Raw genomic sequence first — 17,927 nt, forward strand, 5'->3', positions numbered from 1 at the left:
CCAACTTGGAATTGAATTTCTTTATTCAAAAACAAACGCCCTCTGAAATCTCTGACCCGATAGTTTAGTCACAAAATCTGCATGTCTACGTCGTTGCTTACCGCGTCCCACACATCTCTCTTTAATGATGCTTAAGAGCCTTGGAAGATAGAGAAAAAAGAGGGAGAAAAAGTTAAAGATAGAGAGAGATAGATATATATATATATATATACCAGTATCCTAGGCCGTCTCTCTTTTCCTTTCAAGCTTTCAGCTACTTTATATTTCAATCAGAATTATCTACTACCTATATATTAACCATATCTTCGTTTTCCAAAGTATATATATAGGTACCGCACTCTCCCCATCGCCACGTTTGTTTTTTGCATGTTCCTTAAAACCAGAGCATTGTACCAGAGAACAAGCAGAGAGAAAAAAAAATCGAAGCCCTTTTATTCTTCAAGAACAAGTCAAGCAATGGTTTGAAGCAAACCCATTTGGTCATCTGCTAGAGAAGGGCTGAGAAAGATCTGAGGAAAGAGGGTCTTGTTTTTTATCGTTTGGTTTTGGTTTGGTAATTGGTGCCGTCTGTTCTTTGTTTTGGAAGTTGTGGGTGTTGGAGGGTTGGTTTCTTTGCAAGTATGGCCATTCAAGCGCAGTTGTATTCGGAGAATCTTGGGTTTCCATTGTGCGGCTCACAGGATTGGGTCATGGACAATGGTTGTGGTGGTTTTGGTGGGTTCAATCAAATCTTTTCCAATCCCCAACAGAAACAGCAATTACAACGACAACACGTGCAGCAGCTACAAAATCAGCAACAGAGGAATCAGAACCTGTTTTTTGAGAACAGTTCTCAAACTTCTACCTTGGAAGACAACACCAATGCCATCGGCAACAATAGTCATCTACCAATGCTGTATTCTCAAAGCATAGCTTCTCACTTTGAGGGACAGAGGCAAGAGATAGATCAATATATCAGAGCACAGGTTAGACAAAACACCTTCATATTATTTTCAGATTAACAAGGCCAGAATTCTATTGTTTTCCCACATTATTGTTGGAATTGGATCGTTGGGTTTCTTCTTGTTTTGTCAAATGTTTAGCAGATCTTAATTTCTAATTGGTTTATTTCTTCATCTGGAAGCAGAATGAGAGATTGAGATCAGTATTGCAAGAGCAGAGAAAGCAACAACTTGCAGGACTGTTGAAGAAAATCGAATCAAAATCATATATTTTGCTAAAACAGAAGGATGAGGAAATTGCACGAGCGGCTAATAGAACAATGGAGCTTGAAGATTTATTGAGAAGATTGGAGTCGGAGAACCAAGCATGGCAGAGAGTGGCCCAAGAAAACGAAGCCATGGTTGCATCTCTTAATAACACTCTAGAACAGGTTTTGGAAAGAGTCCCTTGTGGATTCAACAATGGAGCAGAAGATGCGGAGTCTTGCTGTGGTGAAAGTATAGAGCAAGAAGAAGCAGCACATCAAAACAGAGAGGCATGGTTTGAGGATGAACCGAGAACGAGAATGGTGTGCAAAGGCTGTAACTTTGGGAGTTCGTGCGTGCTGTTCCTTCCTTGCAGGCACCTTTGTTCATGCAAAGCTTGTGAGGCTCTTCTCGATTCTTGCCCCGTCTGCAGAACGGCAAAGAAGGCTAGCATAGAGGCTTTGATTTCCTAGGCAAAATTCCCGAGAAAAGTAAAAAAGAAAGGAAAAACTCATCGACCTATGCTTGGGTTGGTTCAGTGGACGATGAATGAACAGTACCAACTTAGACGCATGCACTGTTTTTAGTTTTTTAACTTTTTATTTTTACTCTTTTAGGGTATCTGTTTTTCAGATTTAAGTTGTACCTTAAACAACCAAAAATCAACTGAACGGATAGTACAGAGCATCTTTTCCTTTCCTGGATTTACTCCTTTCCCCTTTTTTACATTTTCTTTTTTCATTTCAACTTCATTTTTAGTCGTGGTAATTTGATTTGATTTGATTATTCATATCATATTTTACCAATTATTTTGCATTTGACAGTGCTGAATTTACAAGTGACAGTAGGGATTGAAAGCAATGTCACATTAACCTGTCAATGTTCACACTTCACATTAAAAAGAAAAAAAAAACAATCCTACCCCCTACGTACAGATGCCTAATAAATGGGCTGGGGAGAAATAATTTTGGGTTTCTGAAAAGGGTGTGAAAAGCATGCTGCCAAGCTAGGATTAGCTGAGAAACTTTGCAACAGCTACGGAAAAGACACCACCCCCTCTTAGTTTTGCCAGCATTAAAAAAGAGATCGAAGAGGAGGAAGAACAAGCCAAATTTGCTTCTTTAATAGCAAAACCTTTTTTTAATTCTCGCTCTTTTCTCTGGTCTGCTTTGGCTTCCTTCTTTTGTCTACTACACGGTTAGTTAACTATTAAGAAAACGTACAGCATGTACAGTTTATTAGTCATTGGCAGATGTCAGATATAAGCGTTGAAAGAAAGCAAAGGTTAAAAAAAGAAAAAAAAAACCAGAAAAATGGTGTTGTTCAGTGGGGGTAATCAATAACGTAACCCATGCATCTGATACGAAGAATGCTTGATATGCGTGCTTTGAACTTGGGAAGCTTTGATTATTACCTAGCCCTGCACCGTACATGCATTACTTTATTGCAGATTAATGTGAATGGGATTATCTTCATTCATTGGGCACTATATTCCAACTTAAACTATATACAAAGATTCTTATCCGTTTTGGACATAACAAGAAGTGATCAAACGTACTTTTCAATCACAATCGATTGGTCATATCTGCATCATCATCAATAATAGTTTTTGAATTGATACGACTAAGGCTATGTATATTCTTTCAAAATGCATTGGCTGGAACCCATTAGTTGGTTTCAAACCAAATCCATCAGACAAACATGAATGCAAATCGTGATAAATGAGTACAGCCCACTTGACATATAAAGATGAAAACAGAGAAAAAGGAGTAGATAGAGTTTGGGGGGGGGGGGGGGGGGGTTGAGTAATTTATGTAGATTGAGATATGTAGGTGTTGTGGGTGAAGAGTTGACAGGAGATTTGTAATGCCAGCAGGAGTCGTCCTTATTTGGCGCCTTCTCTGCTTTCCATTCACCGTACAGCTTTAGACTGTGGGATTGTTTGTTTATTGTGGTGGGGTTCTTTTGGGGCCTCCCCCTCCCCCACCCCTCTCTCTGATTCAGACTTGCCTCTACGCGTGTGTTTTTTTTGTGTGTGTGTGTGTGAATGAAATGATATTTCCTCGCTGTTTCTTTGACATGCAAACGTGTGGGGGTCCCTCGTCTCTGAATATTTTGAGTGAGAAAACAAAAGGTGGGACTTTGATTTCCAACCCCTTTTTTTTAATTCTCTTCCTGCCATTGTTTGTGCTATCTTTTCTGCTTTCCTTGTTTTTTAGTTTTTATACAGTTTATATATACGTAGAGAGAGAGAGAGAAAGAGTACGGGAATCTTGGAGAGAAGTTTTACTGCTTAGTTTACTGGCAGAGACGAATCTACGAAAGTACAGGGAAAAGAAAAAGAAAAATCATACAAAACTTGTTTATATATATATATATATATTTTTCACTTTATTAAAGGTGATCTCTACTCAAAATCTAATTCCAATCGGGGATTCCCTAAACTTCTAATGCGATATATTAATGTTTTCTTTTTTCATTTTAGACTATGATCTTATTTTAAGAGCATTTCTGGACCAAAAATGTAAAATTTTATCTAGTTCGGGTTTTTCTTATGGACAATGCTAAGGTACCTAACAAATGTGTTCACCAAATATGCATATTAGTATAAATGAGTTTTTTTTTTCTTTTTCTTTTAAGTATTTTTTTTTAACATCCTTAACCATTAAAAAAAAAATAAAATATATATAAATTCATTAATAGTCACTTCTTTAATCATTTATATATATATATATATAAGTGTGCATATTTAGGGAGTATATTTGATAGTCATACTATCATTTTCCTTTTCTTTTTTTATTTTTGATTTTAAATTTTAATTAATTTTATTTCTAAAGAAATTAGATTTTTAAATTAAATTTTTTTTTTCTAAAAGTACTACTTTTTTAAACTTATTTTTAAATATATGCTCCATTGATATGGCATTTTGATTGGATATTTTTAAATTCTGTTAAAAAGTTGATTGTGTATATGTCATGTGTCTGATAAATAATAATGGAGCAACTGCACGTCACTCCAACAATTTTTTTTTTCTTCTTCTATGGAGGTTTTGAATCCAGATTTTCTTTTGAAAAATTAGATTATATGTCATTAAGTCATCAGACTCTTAATCACGTCAACAACTTTTCATAATTGATTAAAAAAACTAAGGCGGAGGAACCACTTAATATTAAGTCCAATTTCAGGGATTATTGTGAAGTTTGTTTTTATCTCTTGGATCACTTAAAAAAACATGTCAAACTTCAATATTGTATTTTCTAAAAGAAAATTATTATATATATTTTTTATTGTTATCATACTAAGATTGACACATTGTTAGCGAGGAACTAACATTCATGAGGATACCCAGGCCAATTGGCCCAAATACATTCTTAGCTATCTGAGTCCAGGCCCAAAAGCTTGCAGTTCGCTTTTGCTTTTATGGGCATCTGAACAAAACGAATCACGAAGTCCGGACCCAGATAAAAGTAAAGTAGAAAAGATGAAAAAACCGAATAATTTTTTTTGTTTTTTAAAAAAATAAAACGTAGTAAATGGTAAGCGCACAGCCGAGGCGGTCGTAGGCGAGGCTTCGCTGCTAATTTCCCAGGTTCCTTTCCTCTCTTTGCTCTTGCTCCAATTTTTTTCGAACTTAGCTTGTTTACTTCACCCAGATCTTGTTACGCGGGCAATCCACCTCCTACTCACGTGGTAGAGATCTGGGTCACGATCAAGAGGGTCCTATTAGTATTTAATGGTGGACCCATTTCCTCGTTTTATTTTCAGTTGTTTTCAAATTATTGTTCATTCTAATTGGTGGGACTTGGTGATCCCAATCCAACACAAAAATTGAATGCTTCCCATTGATTTCTGTACCTTCAGCTATTCCAATATTCGTTAACTGTATGTGTGAATTTAATTGTTGAGTACTGGGTTTTTGATTTGGCAGTCGATGCCTTTCATGCAATTGTAAGGTTGTAGAGAGAAGCTTCCAATGGCGAAAAAGACCACTACAACCCCAGGAAAACTCTCTGTATACCTTTACATTCCCAATATCATTGGTGAGTATTTGATTCTACTAGAGAACTATTCTCTTGTTTTGCTCCTGGATATAATGCTAGACAATTGAATGCTCATATCTCGGTTGCTGAAATGATGTTTTTTTTTTTTTTTTTTAAGTTAAATTGGAGATTATTCTACCCCATTCTCTGAAAGTAGCAATTGAATACCGTGTGCCTTAAGTGTTCAACTTAGTATAGAAACCCAGCCTAAGTTTTGATTTCCTTTCCTACTGAACTATTTATCGACCACCAATTGGATTCTAGCAGTCGTTTTGTTTTGGAATAAATGACTGAATAATTCTTTTTATGTTGCCTATGTATGAATTACCGCTTAATTGGATGCAGGGTACATAAGGATCATTATAAACTGCATTGCTTTTGCCCAATGCTTCTCCAACAAATGGCTTTTTTCCATTCTTTATTTCTTCAGGTGAGAACCAGCGCTTTGGGAGGTTTCTTTTGGTTTCAAGCTTCATTTTCTTTACCTAATTACCTTGTGTGAAACTGGGAACATTAATTGATTGGATATGTGGTCTCAGCTTTGTATGTGATGGGGTGGATGGTTGGTGTGCTCGCAAATTCAATCAAGGTAGCGAAATGTTTGCCGTTGCCAGCTATGTTTTACTTCAGTAGCTATTGGCAATTACTTTATCTTTAGCAAAATGGAACCGAATATGTGCATCCCATGTGTGAATTAAATCTATCATTTACGCTGTCAGTCTAGATGGCCTGTCTTTATCTCTAGTTGCAAAGAAATTAAATTAAAAAAAAAAATTTACTAGAAATCTCATGTTTTGGCTAAAAAAATCTATTGGTCCTCTCTTAGGTTCATATCTCTTATGGGATTTTTGGCCATTCTGTTTTGCTTTGCAGCCTCAAATTTTGGTATCATTGCTTTAATTTGAACCTTATTGTATAATTTGTGTTTATATGAAGCTGAATAGAGCATAAATCTAAAATGAAAGAGGAACCCCGTTTAAAGATTCAGCTTTTACAGACTTGTTCAAAAATTTGTTGTGTATTGCTAGACAATAGCCTATCTTATGATAGAGAACTTGTAATGAGCATAATAATGTGATGATGTATGTGATCTTTAATATGATACAACTAACTGATTAAATATATGAGCTGCAACATTTAATTCACATTCTTTCTCTTTTTTTCTTCATGGTTTGGTTTAACATTTAATTCACTTATTATTTTTTATTTTTTTGCAATTCAGTTTCAACATTTGGAGCTGTTTTGGACATGATAACAGACAGGTGATCTTTGGAACTCTTCCTCTCTCTCTGGCTCCCTGTTTCTATCTAAACAGAATCATTACCAGTTCAGAGTTTTCTTCAGTTATTTATTATAATCCTTCCTGTTGTAAACATCCACGGAAAAGTTGAATTATCTGATTTTAGGTATCTGCTCATAGTAATTACTATGTCTTATGTCCCAGGATTAGCACTGCTTGTCTGTTGGTAATTCTTTCCCAAGTATACAGGTAAGATTTATCATAAGATTTTTCACCTTTCATTGAAGAAGATTGCTCAGACTTATATGCATACATATCTGAGCTTTTTGGTGGGGATTTCAAGCAGGCCTGGGCTGGTCTTCTTGTCATTGCTTGCCTTGGATATCTCCAGCCACTGGCTGCAAATGTACAGGTACGCCCCCACCCCCACCCCCAAAGTTTATATTCTTTTATGATCATATCTACTGGATGGCATTGCTTTTTATCCTAATCAGCACTCTCTTATGTTGGGACATTTTTCTACTGTTGCTGGATCAGTACTTTCTTGTTAGGCAAGGCTAGTCATAAAGATGTGAAAGACAGTTCTAATTGGCTCTTCAAGGCATACTACGGAAACAGAATGTTTATGGCCTATTGTTGTGTTGCATGTGAGGTAAGTTTTACATTTGGTCAGTCTGTTTAGGTGAGAATTAACTAGACCCTTCTCCTGATTTGTCTTTTCAAGTCTGCAGGTCCTTTATATAATATTGTTTCTTATTGCGGAGAATCAAACTGAAAATTTGATGGATGTAAGTGCACATTTAGTTACTGTTGTCAAAGATTTTAAATTTCAGGGAGGATTTCCCAAGTTATATTAGTTTCAAAATTAAATCATTTTCTCTTTTAGGTGTTGATGACTTCTGCAAGACAGAGTCCGGTTCTTTCTTTTCTACTCGTTTTGAGTTTATTTGGATGGGCAATCAAGCAAGCTGTTAATGTCATACAGGTAACCATCAACGTCTTTATAACTTCTATTGGAGCTACATTAATACCTTTTTATAACTTCTAGAAGAACTCCTGTCCACCCAAATTATATTTTGACAGTCAAGACATTTATAAAAGCAAAATAGCATCTTTCTTTTCCTGAATAAGATCAATGCTAGATTCATTTCCTCATTTATTTTATGCCCAAAATCATAATGCATGGCTCAGAATCCAATGTTTGAGTATGATTGAAATGTTACTTTTTTGTTACTTATAATTAGATCCATTTTTATTTTTTTGCTGAAGTGATATCGTATTCTTTCTGGGATCTTGGTGAATGGTGACTTTATTGTCTATAGTGGTGGTAAAGTTTTTGCATTGGTTGCCTTATTATCACCCATTTGCCCCCTGGTAGATATGATTAAGAGATCTAATTTGAAGAACTCCTTCTATGCATGGTACATGTTGCATTTAATCATCTGAAAATTCCCTAGTTGATATTTATGCTTAGTTTTTATTCAACTTGGTCGTGACTCTTATTCAACAGTCAGATTAAATAAACAAATCATTTCATGCTTTCAGATGAAGACAGCAGCAGATATATGTGTGCTTTACGACATCAACAAAAAGCAGAAGCCCTAATGTCTTTTTACTGCTGATATCTGTCACTATGTTCTGCCTTCAGTACCCAGTTAGTGTTTGATTCTTGCCGTAAAGAATAGCGAATGGAATCTCTAGGTAATGGTCTACTGAAAAATTGAAGCAAGTTTGTAACTGTTAGAAGAGCGGTTTCTCTCCATGATGCTTTGTGTATCCTTGGCCTGAATGCTGGTTTTCACTGCTCATTTCATTTTTAGCCTTTTGCTTTTGTTTCTCCTTTATTCTTTTTCCAGCTTTGTTGATGTCTATATCCGGTTTGTATGCCATAATTTAATTCACATAGCCTGTGTGCTATTTGCCTATCTGGAACTTGATGTTGACGATGCTTTTACTGAACACGCTTTGCGAAGGCATTCCTCCCCCCCCCCCCCAACATAAATGACTGAATATTTGTTATACCTGTATGTGAATAATTAGATACAATGGTGAGTTGTGACAAATATTTTTCCTCAAAACTGCATACAAACGCAAGGAGTACGAGTATGTGATGGTGTTGCCTAGAAGAAAAACCGTTCGTTTCGAGAGTATTAAGTGCTTTTGACTTGCTGTTTCGCAGGAGACCTTGAGAATGAGCATTCTTATGGAGATTAATTTGGAAAAGACACATGATAGACAAATGAAGGATCGAGCATTCCTCAAATTAGGCCTAACTATAAAAGTACCGGTAGCACACCAATTCTTGTCACATTTCAAAGAGTCCTGAAAATCATTGACCACTCTTCGGGTGCTTGTCCCATAATCTTATAGGAGGAGTGATGCAGTTACAAAAAGATTATATAAAAATAATTTTATAATTTGACGTAGTTTTATGCGATACGTCATATGTATTTTATACTAAAGATAATTTTATAATATGATAAACTATATGTTATATTTTTTAAAGTCGCCAGAATCAGTTAATCTCGAAGACAGCAGAGATAATCAATAAAGCATACATGCTGCACCCACCACACAGCTGGGCTAGGAGCAGGTGCTTAAAAGAAGTCTCTCTCACAACGTTCATAAAAAGAAAAAGGAAAGTCTCTCCTTAAAAGAAATTGTACCCGCTAGTCAACGCACGATTTCATTTTTTCTTTTTCTTTATCCTTTTTTTTTTCCTCACAAAATTGGAAGCCCATTGGACTATAGAATATTAGAGATGCAGAAATAATTTGGACTCAAATTTAGATCTCGAATTTGTATTCCGAATGAGATTTTTTTTTTATTTTTTACTTAATGATTAAGTTAATATTTTTTTTATTGATATTATGAATTTTTTATTTTTTTAAAAATATTTATGATGATTAAAAAAATATATAAAATAAAAATAAAAAAACCATCTTTTACTTGATGGGGGATTCTCGGGATACATATTTCGGAAGATGTAGCAGTACTCTTAGAGATGGTACAAGGTCTGTCGAAAATGTTTTATACCGAGGCCCGTACAAAACACACAATAACTTGAATAAAGCGAAAAGTAGAGCACTATTTGTGTGAAACAGTGAGCATAACCAATCTGAAATCTGCCACAAAAAAGAATCATAAAGAGGTTTTCAAATGCACTAGATTCGTTTGTACGTAAAGATTACAACCTTCAAACGCCAAAGAAAAATTAGAGAGGATGATTCTCACTAATACAAGATGCGGTAACTTTTGCCGCAAACAAATTGGTTGACACTTTTTTTAAGCTCTTTTCACTAAAACTAACAAGGATGCTTCCGAAATATGGATCGTGGAAAGTTGGTAGGGGATACTAATATAGGCTATAGCCAAAAAACTGACTAATGAGTATGGCAAATCCAAGAGCAATTGCTACAAGGGAAGAAGCCCATGTGAGTTTCTCAGTTATTCTTGGAACTCTGTCCTTTAATGCTTGACTACACGAACCTATAAACACTGTATAGCTTCCCATTGCAATGACGGTCCCGAGCAAGAACATACTAAGAAACGCAGCTCCAGCAATGCGAGAAGGCAAGGCAAGTGCTGGCAAGACCATCATCAATGCATCTGGCTGAAGCCCGTGGACAATTCCGGTGGCAAAAGTTGCAAAACCAATCTTCTTCTTCCCAACCGTTGGGTTTTCAAGCCCTTCATAAATACCAACATCACACTCGCCATTTTCTAAAGCAACACATGGGGTGGGGACTTCTGATGCTTCCCTAATGCCCATAGCACCAATAACAAGTAAGGTAATGGCCACCACTCTTGTGCCCCAAGTTCGGATTACTTCAATGTGAAGCCGATCCTTTAAGAGTAGAAATAGCAAGCCAAAAATTACCTGACCAGCATCATGGCCACAACCCCAAAGGGCTCCAACAGCAGCACTTTCTATGCGGCTACGACCAATTGAGAGTGGGGCCAAAGCAGCAAGGTGGTCAGGTCCTGATAGTGTGTGTAAACAACCAGCAAAGAAACCGGTCCAAGCACTACTAAGTAATTCAGTCCGAATCAGTCTTTCCCCAACTGCAGCAGCACCAGGAGCCCCTGCCTTAGCTGCACTCTGAAAGGTTGCAAAAGCTGCTGGCGCAAAAACTGGCTGGAGTACGATCATAATTAGAGCAGAGATTACCATCAACGTCCCAGCAGTGACTACCTGCAAAGTGTTCAAAATGAGGACATTTCGTAATTTTCATCAAGTAATTGGGATGATCGACCAATAGAAGAAGTTCGGACATAATTGATGCATTTGGATTTTGCAAACCCTCTAAAAAAAAGATGATTATTCTAGCTAATTTAAAGTTACCACTTATCAGTCAGTTGCAAAATAATACTAACAATATTAAGGCCTCGTTTAGATAGTGAGATGAGATAATCTGTGAATAACAGTTAAATAGTTTGTGAATAATAGTGAAATTGTTTGTGAACAGTAGTGAAATGATTTGAGTTAAGATGTTTATAGGGGTTTTGAGAAATGAGAGAAAAAGTTGAATAAAAATATTATAAAGTTATAATATTGTTAGAATATTATTTTTTAATATTATTTTTATTTTAAAATTTAAAAAAATAGAATTGTCTTTTTATGTTTTGTTTGGAAGTTTGAAAAAATTATAATAATTAGGTAATGATTAGATGAAAAAGTTAAAAATTTGAAATTGAAAAGTGTTTGTGTTTACGGTGTTTGGATATTGAGATGAGAATATCTTAGGTACGTTAGAGTTAACACTTGTCAGTTGGTTGCAAAATGACTACCAATAATCGTTAGCACTTCAAGGCTACTGGTGTGTAAAAGTCCAATGTCAGCTTGCTTCACGAATTTCAACCATGATAATGAAAAAAAAACCCAAATTTTCTTTTACAAGAACTGAAAACAGTCCAAACACAGAGCTGCGCCAACTAGCGCCCATTGCAAAACCTCAAAAACCATAATGCAGGAAACATTGTACGGTTCAGGAACTAATTATTGTAAAGGCACTGATAGACGGTGACAGATTTAATGGCTGTAAACTAGACTCAAATCAAGGATTTCCCTTCTCTTTTCCTCATTTAGAGAACCAAAAAGATCTTCGTAATCCTCAGTCCAGCTTGATTCGAATGATTTGAGAGGTAAACATCTATAATAAAGGGCATCTGAATGAAAAGTCCCAGAGGAAAATGGGAATAATAACTAAAACTCTCTTCTTTCTCACTCCGTTTTCACAGCACCCAAACAGCACATTTCTTATCAACCATCATAAAATTGACACATAGCAACATATAATCTCAGCAATGATCACATACAATCGTAAAAGAAAGCTCCACACAGAGAAACTAGACAAGAAACAAGTTTTACACAAATATTTGCACAAAGATCATACCTTTCGTTGCTCAGTTGCCCCAACTGCGATCTGTTTCAGAAGATGGGGTTTTGGCACAGGCCCATTTGGCGAGCCGAGCCGGGAAGAAGGCAGAGCTGGTGAATTTCTCAATCCAAACGATGAAGAAGAAGAAGAAGGAGATGGGTCGTCGTTTTTACAAGAGAAAGAGCTTACCCGTCTGGAATCGGAGGGAATTGTTTGGAGAAAGCCAAGTCTTGCGGAGTCAAGCCCGCCTAATCGAGGGACAAAGAGAGCACGTTTTGGGTGGAGCTTGAAAGGGGTTGGAGAAGAAGAGTATAGAAGCCTTTCCATGGCCTCTCTGGTGTCTCTCCCCCTCCGTCTGTGGAGAGATTAGAAAGAGGTAAAAGATTTTGCGGAGAGAGTGAGAATGCGAGAGAGGTGGTTGAGGATAAAGTGGCATAGAAAGTTCAACCGAAAATTGAACATAAGATTATAATATTAGCTTATATTGTAGTACTTTGATTTATTAACCTAAACTGAATGAGGAAAGGAAAAAAAAACTAAGATAAAAATTTATTTTTCTGTACATTTTCAACGGAAAATTGTCACGTCAATGAAAAAACTCTTATACAATAAATTTAAAAAAAAATCATTTAAAAATAAGAGAATTCTGAAATACAGATACAAAATTACTGAAGTGGTGCTTGACTCTTGTTTCTTTGTTTTCTGTTTATAATGTTCTTTGAATTGTATATAGGATGTGCCTCAAGATTTAGTCGTACTATATTCAACGAGGAACTTAAAGTTTAAGTCAATTTATTACCCAAAATTGAAATATCTTACCTACATTACCAAATAAATTGGCAGCCAAAACTATTGTTAAGACAATTTGGTTTCCATACATTTTTCTCAACTATTTTTTTTATTGGTTCAAGTTGCAAGCAAATTAAATTATATCATTTATTAAACCGCCCCCACCCGCCAAAAAAAATAATAATAATAAAACCTAATCAATAACTTGGTGGGCAATGATAGCTTGCCGTTCAACTTTGACTGTTAGTCGTGCCTGTTAGCATAAATTTTCTTTTTTTTTTTTTAATTTTTAATTTTTACATTTTTTTAACATATATAAATATTTTTAAAAAATAAAAAATAGACTAATATATTAAAAATTACTTCCTTAATTATTAAAAAAAAATTAAATACATAAACGGATAAAGCTAAGCGACATTCTAGCATTTTTCTAACTTGTTTTAAGAAAAGTGTTAGGCAACCATCATCGTCATCGTCATCATCTGTCCAAAAAAAACTTAGGGGCATAATTGTGGCCACGCTATCTCCCTACACAAATAAGAATATTCTTTTAATGTCTCATTCATTTATTCAATTTGCTACCCCCACTTCTTGTTATGCTCTATGTTATTCAACGCCAATGACCCCTTTCTCAAACCTCACCATTTCCTCGTTTATCTGTTTCTTTCAATGAGGGGTTGCCAAGATGGAAAGCTTCCTCGTTAGGCCGGCAATGATATCGTCTTATCGTTGAATATTCAATTTTTTTAATTATTCTTTGAAGATAAAGTGTTATAAAAAAGTTTATATAAAAAAAATTATAAATTGATGCAATTTAATGTAATACGTTAGATTAATTTTATAATAAAAATAGTATTACAATCAAATATATCTTATCAAATTATTACAATTTCTTTGTTGACAAAATATTTTTATTATTGGACAATAATCTTGGTAATTAGATTTTTATTTTTATTTTTAAATGTTAGCACGAGCTGGCTTATTACATGGTATAAATCTAAATTTCTTTTATTATATCTAAATTATTATTTGGTAATTTAAAAAATCCGCGTTATGTAAATAAAATAACATTTTTTTTTCCCTAAACCAAAAGGCAAGGGGTGAAAAGCACGTTCCCCACTCGCGCTTGCCTTCGCACAGATGCATACAGACCTCGCGCTTGTGTGCGCGCTACACACGCACAGCAACATTGTGCTCCTCTCGTTGGTGGCGGGCAGCTTATATTATTGGGCTACAAATGGACCTCTAGTACTTGGGCTCGAATAACCCAATTCCTTTTGAGCATAGGTAAATGAGGGTGTAGTGGCACATTTGGGTATTGTATGTTTGATTATTGGGCTCGGCCCATTAGAGTAGCATTATCCACTTGATTTAGCAAAATTTTGTTGGGGACAGAGGGTTATTTCTGTAATTTAGGGGGAAGGACCCAACGAAGCCTTACGTGTCATCCAGTCGGGAAGCAGCGTCATCCATTATCTTATACGCAATGAAAGGCCCAAATACTCCAAGCACGAAGAACCACTTTCAGCTCACTCTATCCCGAGAGGATTATATCCAGTGTACCCATATAAGCTAGCAGACCTTAAAGATCATCAAGTCAAAAAGCGAAAAGTCAAAATTCATACAAAATGAACTGTTCTTATTGGTGAAGTCTAACAGTGTACTGCACTTACACCATACCAGCACAGGTTTTTAAGAAAGTGTTGAGTTACCCGGAGTTGGAGAAACTCTGTGTTTCACTCGGCATTCTCTGCAACTTCGAATATTAGCTTTCATGGCCAAACCGGTTTCCATTGAGGTGTGGAACCCGAATGGGAAATACAGAGTTGTTAGCACAAAACCCATGCCTGGAACGCGCTGGATAAATCTGTTAATTGAACAAGATTGTCGAGTCGAAGTAAGTTTCATTTTATTGTTCTTATCTCTTCCGAGTCCTTCTCTTTTGAAAAGTTTAGTATTTGATTTTGTTCATGCTCATTCAGATATGCACAGAAAAGAAAACTATACTCTCTGTGGAAGATATCATTGCTCTCATCGGCAACAAGTGCGACGGAGTGATTGGACAGGTATCGTTAATATGATGGACCAAGTCATTTTGGAACTGCTCAGAAATGATTCTCTTTCTTTTACTTTGGTTTTGGATTTTAGTTTTGATTTTTGGTGTTGTTGAGAGATGCTTGGGTAAGCGTTTCAGTTGACAGAAGACTGGGGAGAGGTTCTATTTTCAGCATTGAGAAGAGCAGGAGGGACAGCTTTCAGTAACATGGCGGTTGGTTACAACAACGTTGATGTCAATGCTGCTAACAAGTATGGTGTTGCTGTTGGAAACACTCCTGTAAGTTCTTTTCTTGTTTGATTGTTTGTTTTGTGTCTGTGGCTCTGTGTTGTGCATTTTGTGCACGTGTTCATTGAGATATCTGATATTTATAGATATTTGACCATGCTATTGCTAGTATTACGATTCTTAACATGTTGTGGACCATGGTACATATACCCATTTAATTAATTTTGTTGAAGGCACCTCCATACATGTACAGATACTTATTTGCCTTGTTTTTATTGTATTTTGTTCATATATGGTTAAATTTTGGGTTTAGTGTACTGGGAAAAAAGAAGGCAAATACTGAGATCAATTTTATTGTTAATATGGTTAGGGAGTGCTTACTGAGACCACTGCAGAGCTGGCAGCTTCACTTTCTTTATCAGCTGCTAGAAGAATAGTTGAAGCAGATGAGTTCATGAGGGCAGGCCTATATGATGGGTGGCTTCCTAATCTGTATGATCACTTTTATAAGTCACATCTATCAATTTGCTTGTATTTCATATCAGGTGAATGAGTTATAAGTTTCAGATGATCAAGAACAAAGCATGATTTGGCCTTCTTTTTCTGATAGGTTTGTGGGAAACCTGCTTAAAGGACAGACTGTTGGGGTGATTGGAGCTGGTCGCATTGGATCTGCTTATGCCAGAATGATGGTAAATCCTTATAATTTGAACTTCAAATTGAAATTTCTTGAAACTTAATCTAATTTGACCAAGTTGAGTTGAATTTGTTCGGTGCCTAGCTAGACTACTCAGTGGATCCATTATCAATTACCTGATGATTGTTAGAATTGATTGGATTGAGTTGTGGGGTCATAAATTTAAAAATTAAGAATATATGATACAATTTTCAACTGTTAACGTAAAACTGCCAAGGTATCCTAGATATCCGTCTTATTGCAATCTATTATATAACTCAACACCAGGACAAGTGATATAATTTATGCTGGAAGTGTAAGGAATAAAGCATCCCTGTTCAACTTTGGATTAGAGTGTAATTTACTATGTTGATGAAAGTGTATTTGCTCTAATGTCACAGGTTGAAGGATTCAAGATGAACCTAATTTACTATGATCTTTACCAGGCCACACGCCTAGAAAAGTTTGTGACAGGCATGTCTAAGTAAACCATTGATGTTAATAAGCTCTGTTCTTCTCTTTCTCAGAATGGAAAGAAGAGAAGAATTTAAACAAAAAATCTATGCGCCTTTGGGCTTATGATAATTTGTTCCTGAATTGTAGCTTATGCTGAGTTCCTAAAGGCCAGCGGTGAAAAGCCTGTAACTTGGAAAAGAGCATCCTCCATGGAAGAGGTGCTCCGAGAGGCCGATGTGGTAGGACTTCATGCTATGAGTTTAATGTGCCTTCATTATCTTAGGTTGATAATTAGGTTTCAGAAAAATGATATATTATTGGGACTCTCTGTAGATAAGTCTTCACCCAGTCCTGGACAAAACCACTTATCATCTTGTTAACAAAGAAAGACTAGCAATCATGAAGAAGGTAATTATAATATTTTCTTATTATTTCTTATTATTGATGATGTGATTTATCAGATTTATCTGCTGCACCTTGCTAACAATATGAAGTCTATTTTTGTAGGAAGCAATCCTTGTAAACTGTAGTAGGGGGCCGGTTGTTGATGAAGTAGCTCTTGTGGAACATTTGAGAGAGAATCCCATGTTTAGGGTTGGTCTTGATGTCTTTGAGGTAACCAATTCACACCTACTGTGTCTTAAAACTTGATTCACTGACAGAAGAAAAATAATTGAAGATAAAGTAGTTCAATTTTATTGTCTTAGGATGAACCCTTCATGAAACCTGGGCTTGCTGACATGAAGAATGCAATTGTGGTACCTCACATTGCTTCGGCTTCCAAGGTAATATTGATGCATTCTTTGTGTTGACTCAATGCAAACATATTGACATGACCATGGCCTATTAGCCTGCTTCTTTTAAGATTATTTAGTTACAAAAAGTAATAATATTTCCTTCATGATTTATGTAGTGGACACGTGAAGGAATGGCAACACTGGCTGCTCTGAATGTACTGGTATGCAGATGAAAGTTGAAAACTAAAAAGAGCAAAAAAAAAGAAGAGCAAAAAAGCATTTGTCATAGTTAATCAAGTTCCCTTTCAACAAGTCTCCGTTCTTCTAGCTTTGGCTGTGACTTGATTTCATTGTGAAACTACTAACAGTACTCTTTGCCTTCCCAAATTACAGGGAAAGATTAAAGGATATCCACTTTGGTCTGATCCAAATAGGGTAGAACCATTCCTCAATCCGAATGTGCCACCTCCAGCTGCATCTCCAAGCATTGTCAATTCCAAGGCCTTGGGTAATATAACCTTTCTGACACCACCAAAAATCATAGTCGGGGAACTAATTTCTCTACTCTTAACTTGAGTTTTGTCACAATTGCAGGTTTACCTGTTTCAAAGCTGTAATTATGGATCGATGCTGATTTCATAAGGGTCTTCTGGTGCAAATTGTCTACTTTCTTGTAAATGTTGGAGCATGGCTGCCTCTTGAGAGATCATTAATTTCAGATCATGTCAGTATGAAGAGAGCTGATAATTATGTATATCTACTTCACTATCTTATATAACGGGTTTTTAATGACTGCCTATGCAATGGCTTAAACTTAGAGCTGCTTTCACATCTATTTGCACGTATGCATGAATGAGTTGGAATTTGTCGGTTAAATTTGAAGCCCCTAGTGCTGATGCTTTGCTGGATGGCTGGCTGGCTCCTTTTTGAGGTTTATACTCTTTTATGCAATCTCAAGTTCAGTGATTTATTTGCGTGCCGTATTAAAATGGCTAATTAAAACAAAAAATAAAAAGTGAAAATACACGGACTTTCCTTCAACTATCACTAAATTATACCGGTTCGGTCTTAAAATCAGGGACGGCTCAATGTATTTTGTGGCCTGAGGCGACCATTAATTACATGATATTTTAATTT

General features: G+C 36.0%; 4 protein-coding genes across 6 annotated transcripts; 3 read left to right on the forward strand and 1 right to left on the reverse strand.

The window, feature by feature from the left end:
* The first annotated feature begins 233 nt into the window (after positions 1 to 233).
* LOC108993442 (probable BOI-related E3 ubiquitin-protein ligase 2) lies at positions 234 to 1,891 on the forward strand. Its single transcript, XM_018968367.2, has 2 exons — positions 234 to 965; positions 1,127 to 1,891. Exons 1-2 carry the CDS (start codon positions 621 to 623, stop codon positions 1,658 to 1,660), a joined length of 879 nt encoding a protein of 292 aa, XP_018823912.1. The 5' UTR covers positions 234 to 620; the 3' UTR covers positions 1,661 to 1,891.
* Positions 1,892 to 4,691: 2,800 nt separating this feature from the next.
* LOC108993443 (CDP-diacylglycerol--inositol 3-phosphatidyltransferase 1-like) lies at positions 4,692 to 8,486 on the forward strand. 3 transcript variants are annotated; one of them, XM_018968368.2, is made up of 11 exons: positions 4,692 to 4,776; positions 5,116 to 5,227; positions 5,573 to 5,657; positions 5,767 to 5,816; positions 6,450 to 6,489; positions 6,672 to 6,716; positions 6,814 to 6,879; positions 7,005 to 7,119; positions 7,199 to 7,255; positions 7,354 to 7,452; positions 8,013 to 8,486. In XM_018968368.2, exons 2-11 carry the CDS (start codon positions 5,161 to 5,163, stop codon positions 8,070 to 8,072), a joined length of 684 nt encoding a protein of 227 aa, XP_018823913.1. In that variant the 5' UTR covers positions 4,692 to 4,776; positions 5,116 to 5,160; the 3' UTR covers positions 8,073 to 8,486. The 3 variants fall into 3 exon arrangements, with proteins under 3 accessions (XP_018823913.1, XP_018823914.1, XP_035540504.1); XM_018968369.2 differs by lacking the exon at positions 4,692 to 4,776 and adding an exon at positions 4,827 to 4,923; XM_035684611.1 differs by lacking the exon at positions 4,692 to 4,776 and having other exon boundaries at positions 4,979 to 5,227.
* Positions 8,487 to 9,604: 1,118 nt separating this feature from the next.
* On the reverse strand, positions 9,605 to 12,306 carry LOC108993419. The gene is made up of 2 exons (XM_018968333.2): positions 11,864 to 12,306; positions 9,605 to 10,662 (listed from the first exon to the last, which is right to left on the reverse strand). Exons 1-2 carry the CDS (start codon positions 12,173 to 12,175, stop codon positions 9,823 to 9,825), a joined length of 1,152 nt encoding a protein of 383 aa, XP_018823878.1. The 5' UTR covers positions 12,176 to 12,306; the 3' UTR covers positions 9,605 to 9,822.
* Positions 12,307 to 14,225: 1,919 nt separating this feature from the next.
* Positions 14,226 to 17,666, forward strand: LOC108993417 (glycerate dehydrogenase). The gene is made up of 13 exons (XM_018968330.2): positions 14,226 to 14,534; positions 14,620 to 14,703; positions 14,832 to 14,972; positions 15,292 to 15,413; positions 15,532 to 15,613; positions 15,999 to 16,071; positions 16,201 to 16,292; positions 16,387 to 16,461; positions 16,561 to 16,668; positions 16,761 to 16,838; positions 16,967 to 17,011; positions 17,184 to 17,298; positions 17,385 to 17,666. The coding sequence occupies exons 1-13, from the start codon at positions 14,412 to 14,414 to the stop codon at positions 17,405 to 17,407; spliced, it is 1,161 nt and encodes a 386-aa protein (XP_018823875.1). The 5' UTR covers positions 14,226 to 14,411; the 3' UTR covers positions 17,408 to 17,666.
* The last annotated feature ends 261 nt before the right edge of the window (positions 17,667 to 17,927 follow it).

Source organism: Juglans regia, chromosome 13 (genome assembly GCF_001411555.2).
Source record: "Juglans regia cultivar Chandler chromosome 13, Walnut 2.0, whole genome shotgun sequence".
Taxonomy (NCBI): Eukaryota; Viridiplantae; Streptophyta; class Magnoliopsida; order Fagales; family Juglandaceae; genus Juglans; species Juglans regia.

Bases quoted from the DNA above. Each gene is read 5' to 3' on its own strand.
- LOC108993417 (XM_018968330.2), top strand. From the start codon at position 14,412: ATGGCCAAACCGGTTTCCATTGAGGTGTGGAACCCGAATGGGAAATAC. The intron at 14,704-14,831 runs GTATCGTTAATA...TAAGCGTTTCAG, and splicing joins GCGACGGAGTGATTGGACAG to TTGACAGAAGACTGGGGAGA. The intron at 16,669-16,760 runs GTAACCAATTCA...TTATTGTCTTAG, and splicing joins TTGGTCTTGATGTCTTTGAG to GATGAACCCTTCATGAAACC.
- LOC108993419 (XM_018968333.2), bottom strand. From the start codon at position 12,175: ATGGAAAGGCTTCTATACTCTTCTTCTCCAACCCCTTTCAAGCTCCAC. The intron at 10,663-11,863 runs GTATGATCTTTG...AACACTTTGCAG, and splicing joins GGGCAACTGAGCAACGAAAG to GTAGTCACTGCTGGGACGTT.
- LOC108993443 (XM_018968368.2), top strand. From the start codon at position 5,161: ATGGCGAAAAAGACCACTACAACCCCAGGAAAACTCTCTGTATACCTT. The intron at 5,228-5,572 runs GTGAGTATTTGA...AATTGGATGCAG, and splicing joins TTACATTCCCAATATCATTG to GGTACATAAGGATCATTATA. The intron at 7,453-8,012 runs GTAACCATCAAC...TCATGCTTTCAG, and splicing joins AAGCTGTTAATGTCATACAG to ATGAAGACAGCAGCAGATAT.
- LOC108993442 (XM_018968367.2), top strand. From the start codon at position 621: ATGGCCATTCAAGCGCAGTTGTATTCGGAGAATCTTGGGTTTCCATTG. The intron at 966-1,126 runs GTTAGACAAAAC...ATCTGGAAGCAG, and splicing joins ATCAATATATCAGAGCACAG to AATGAGAGATTGAGATCAGT.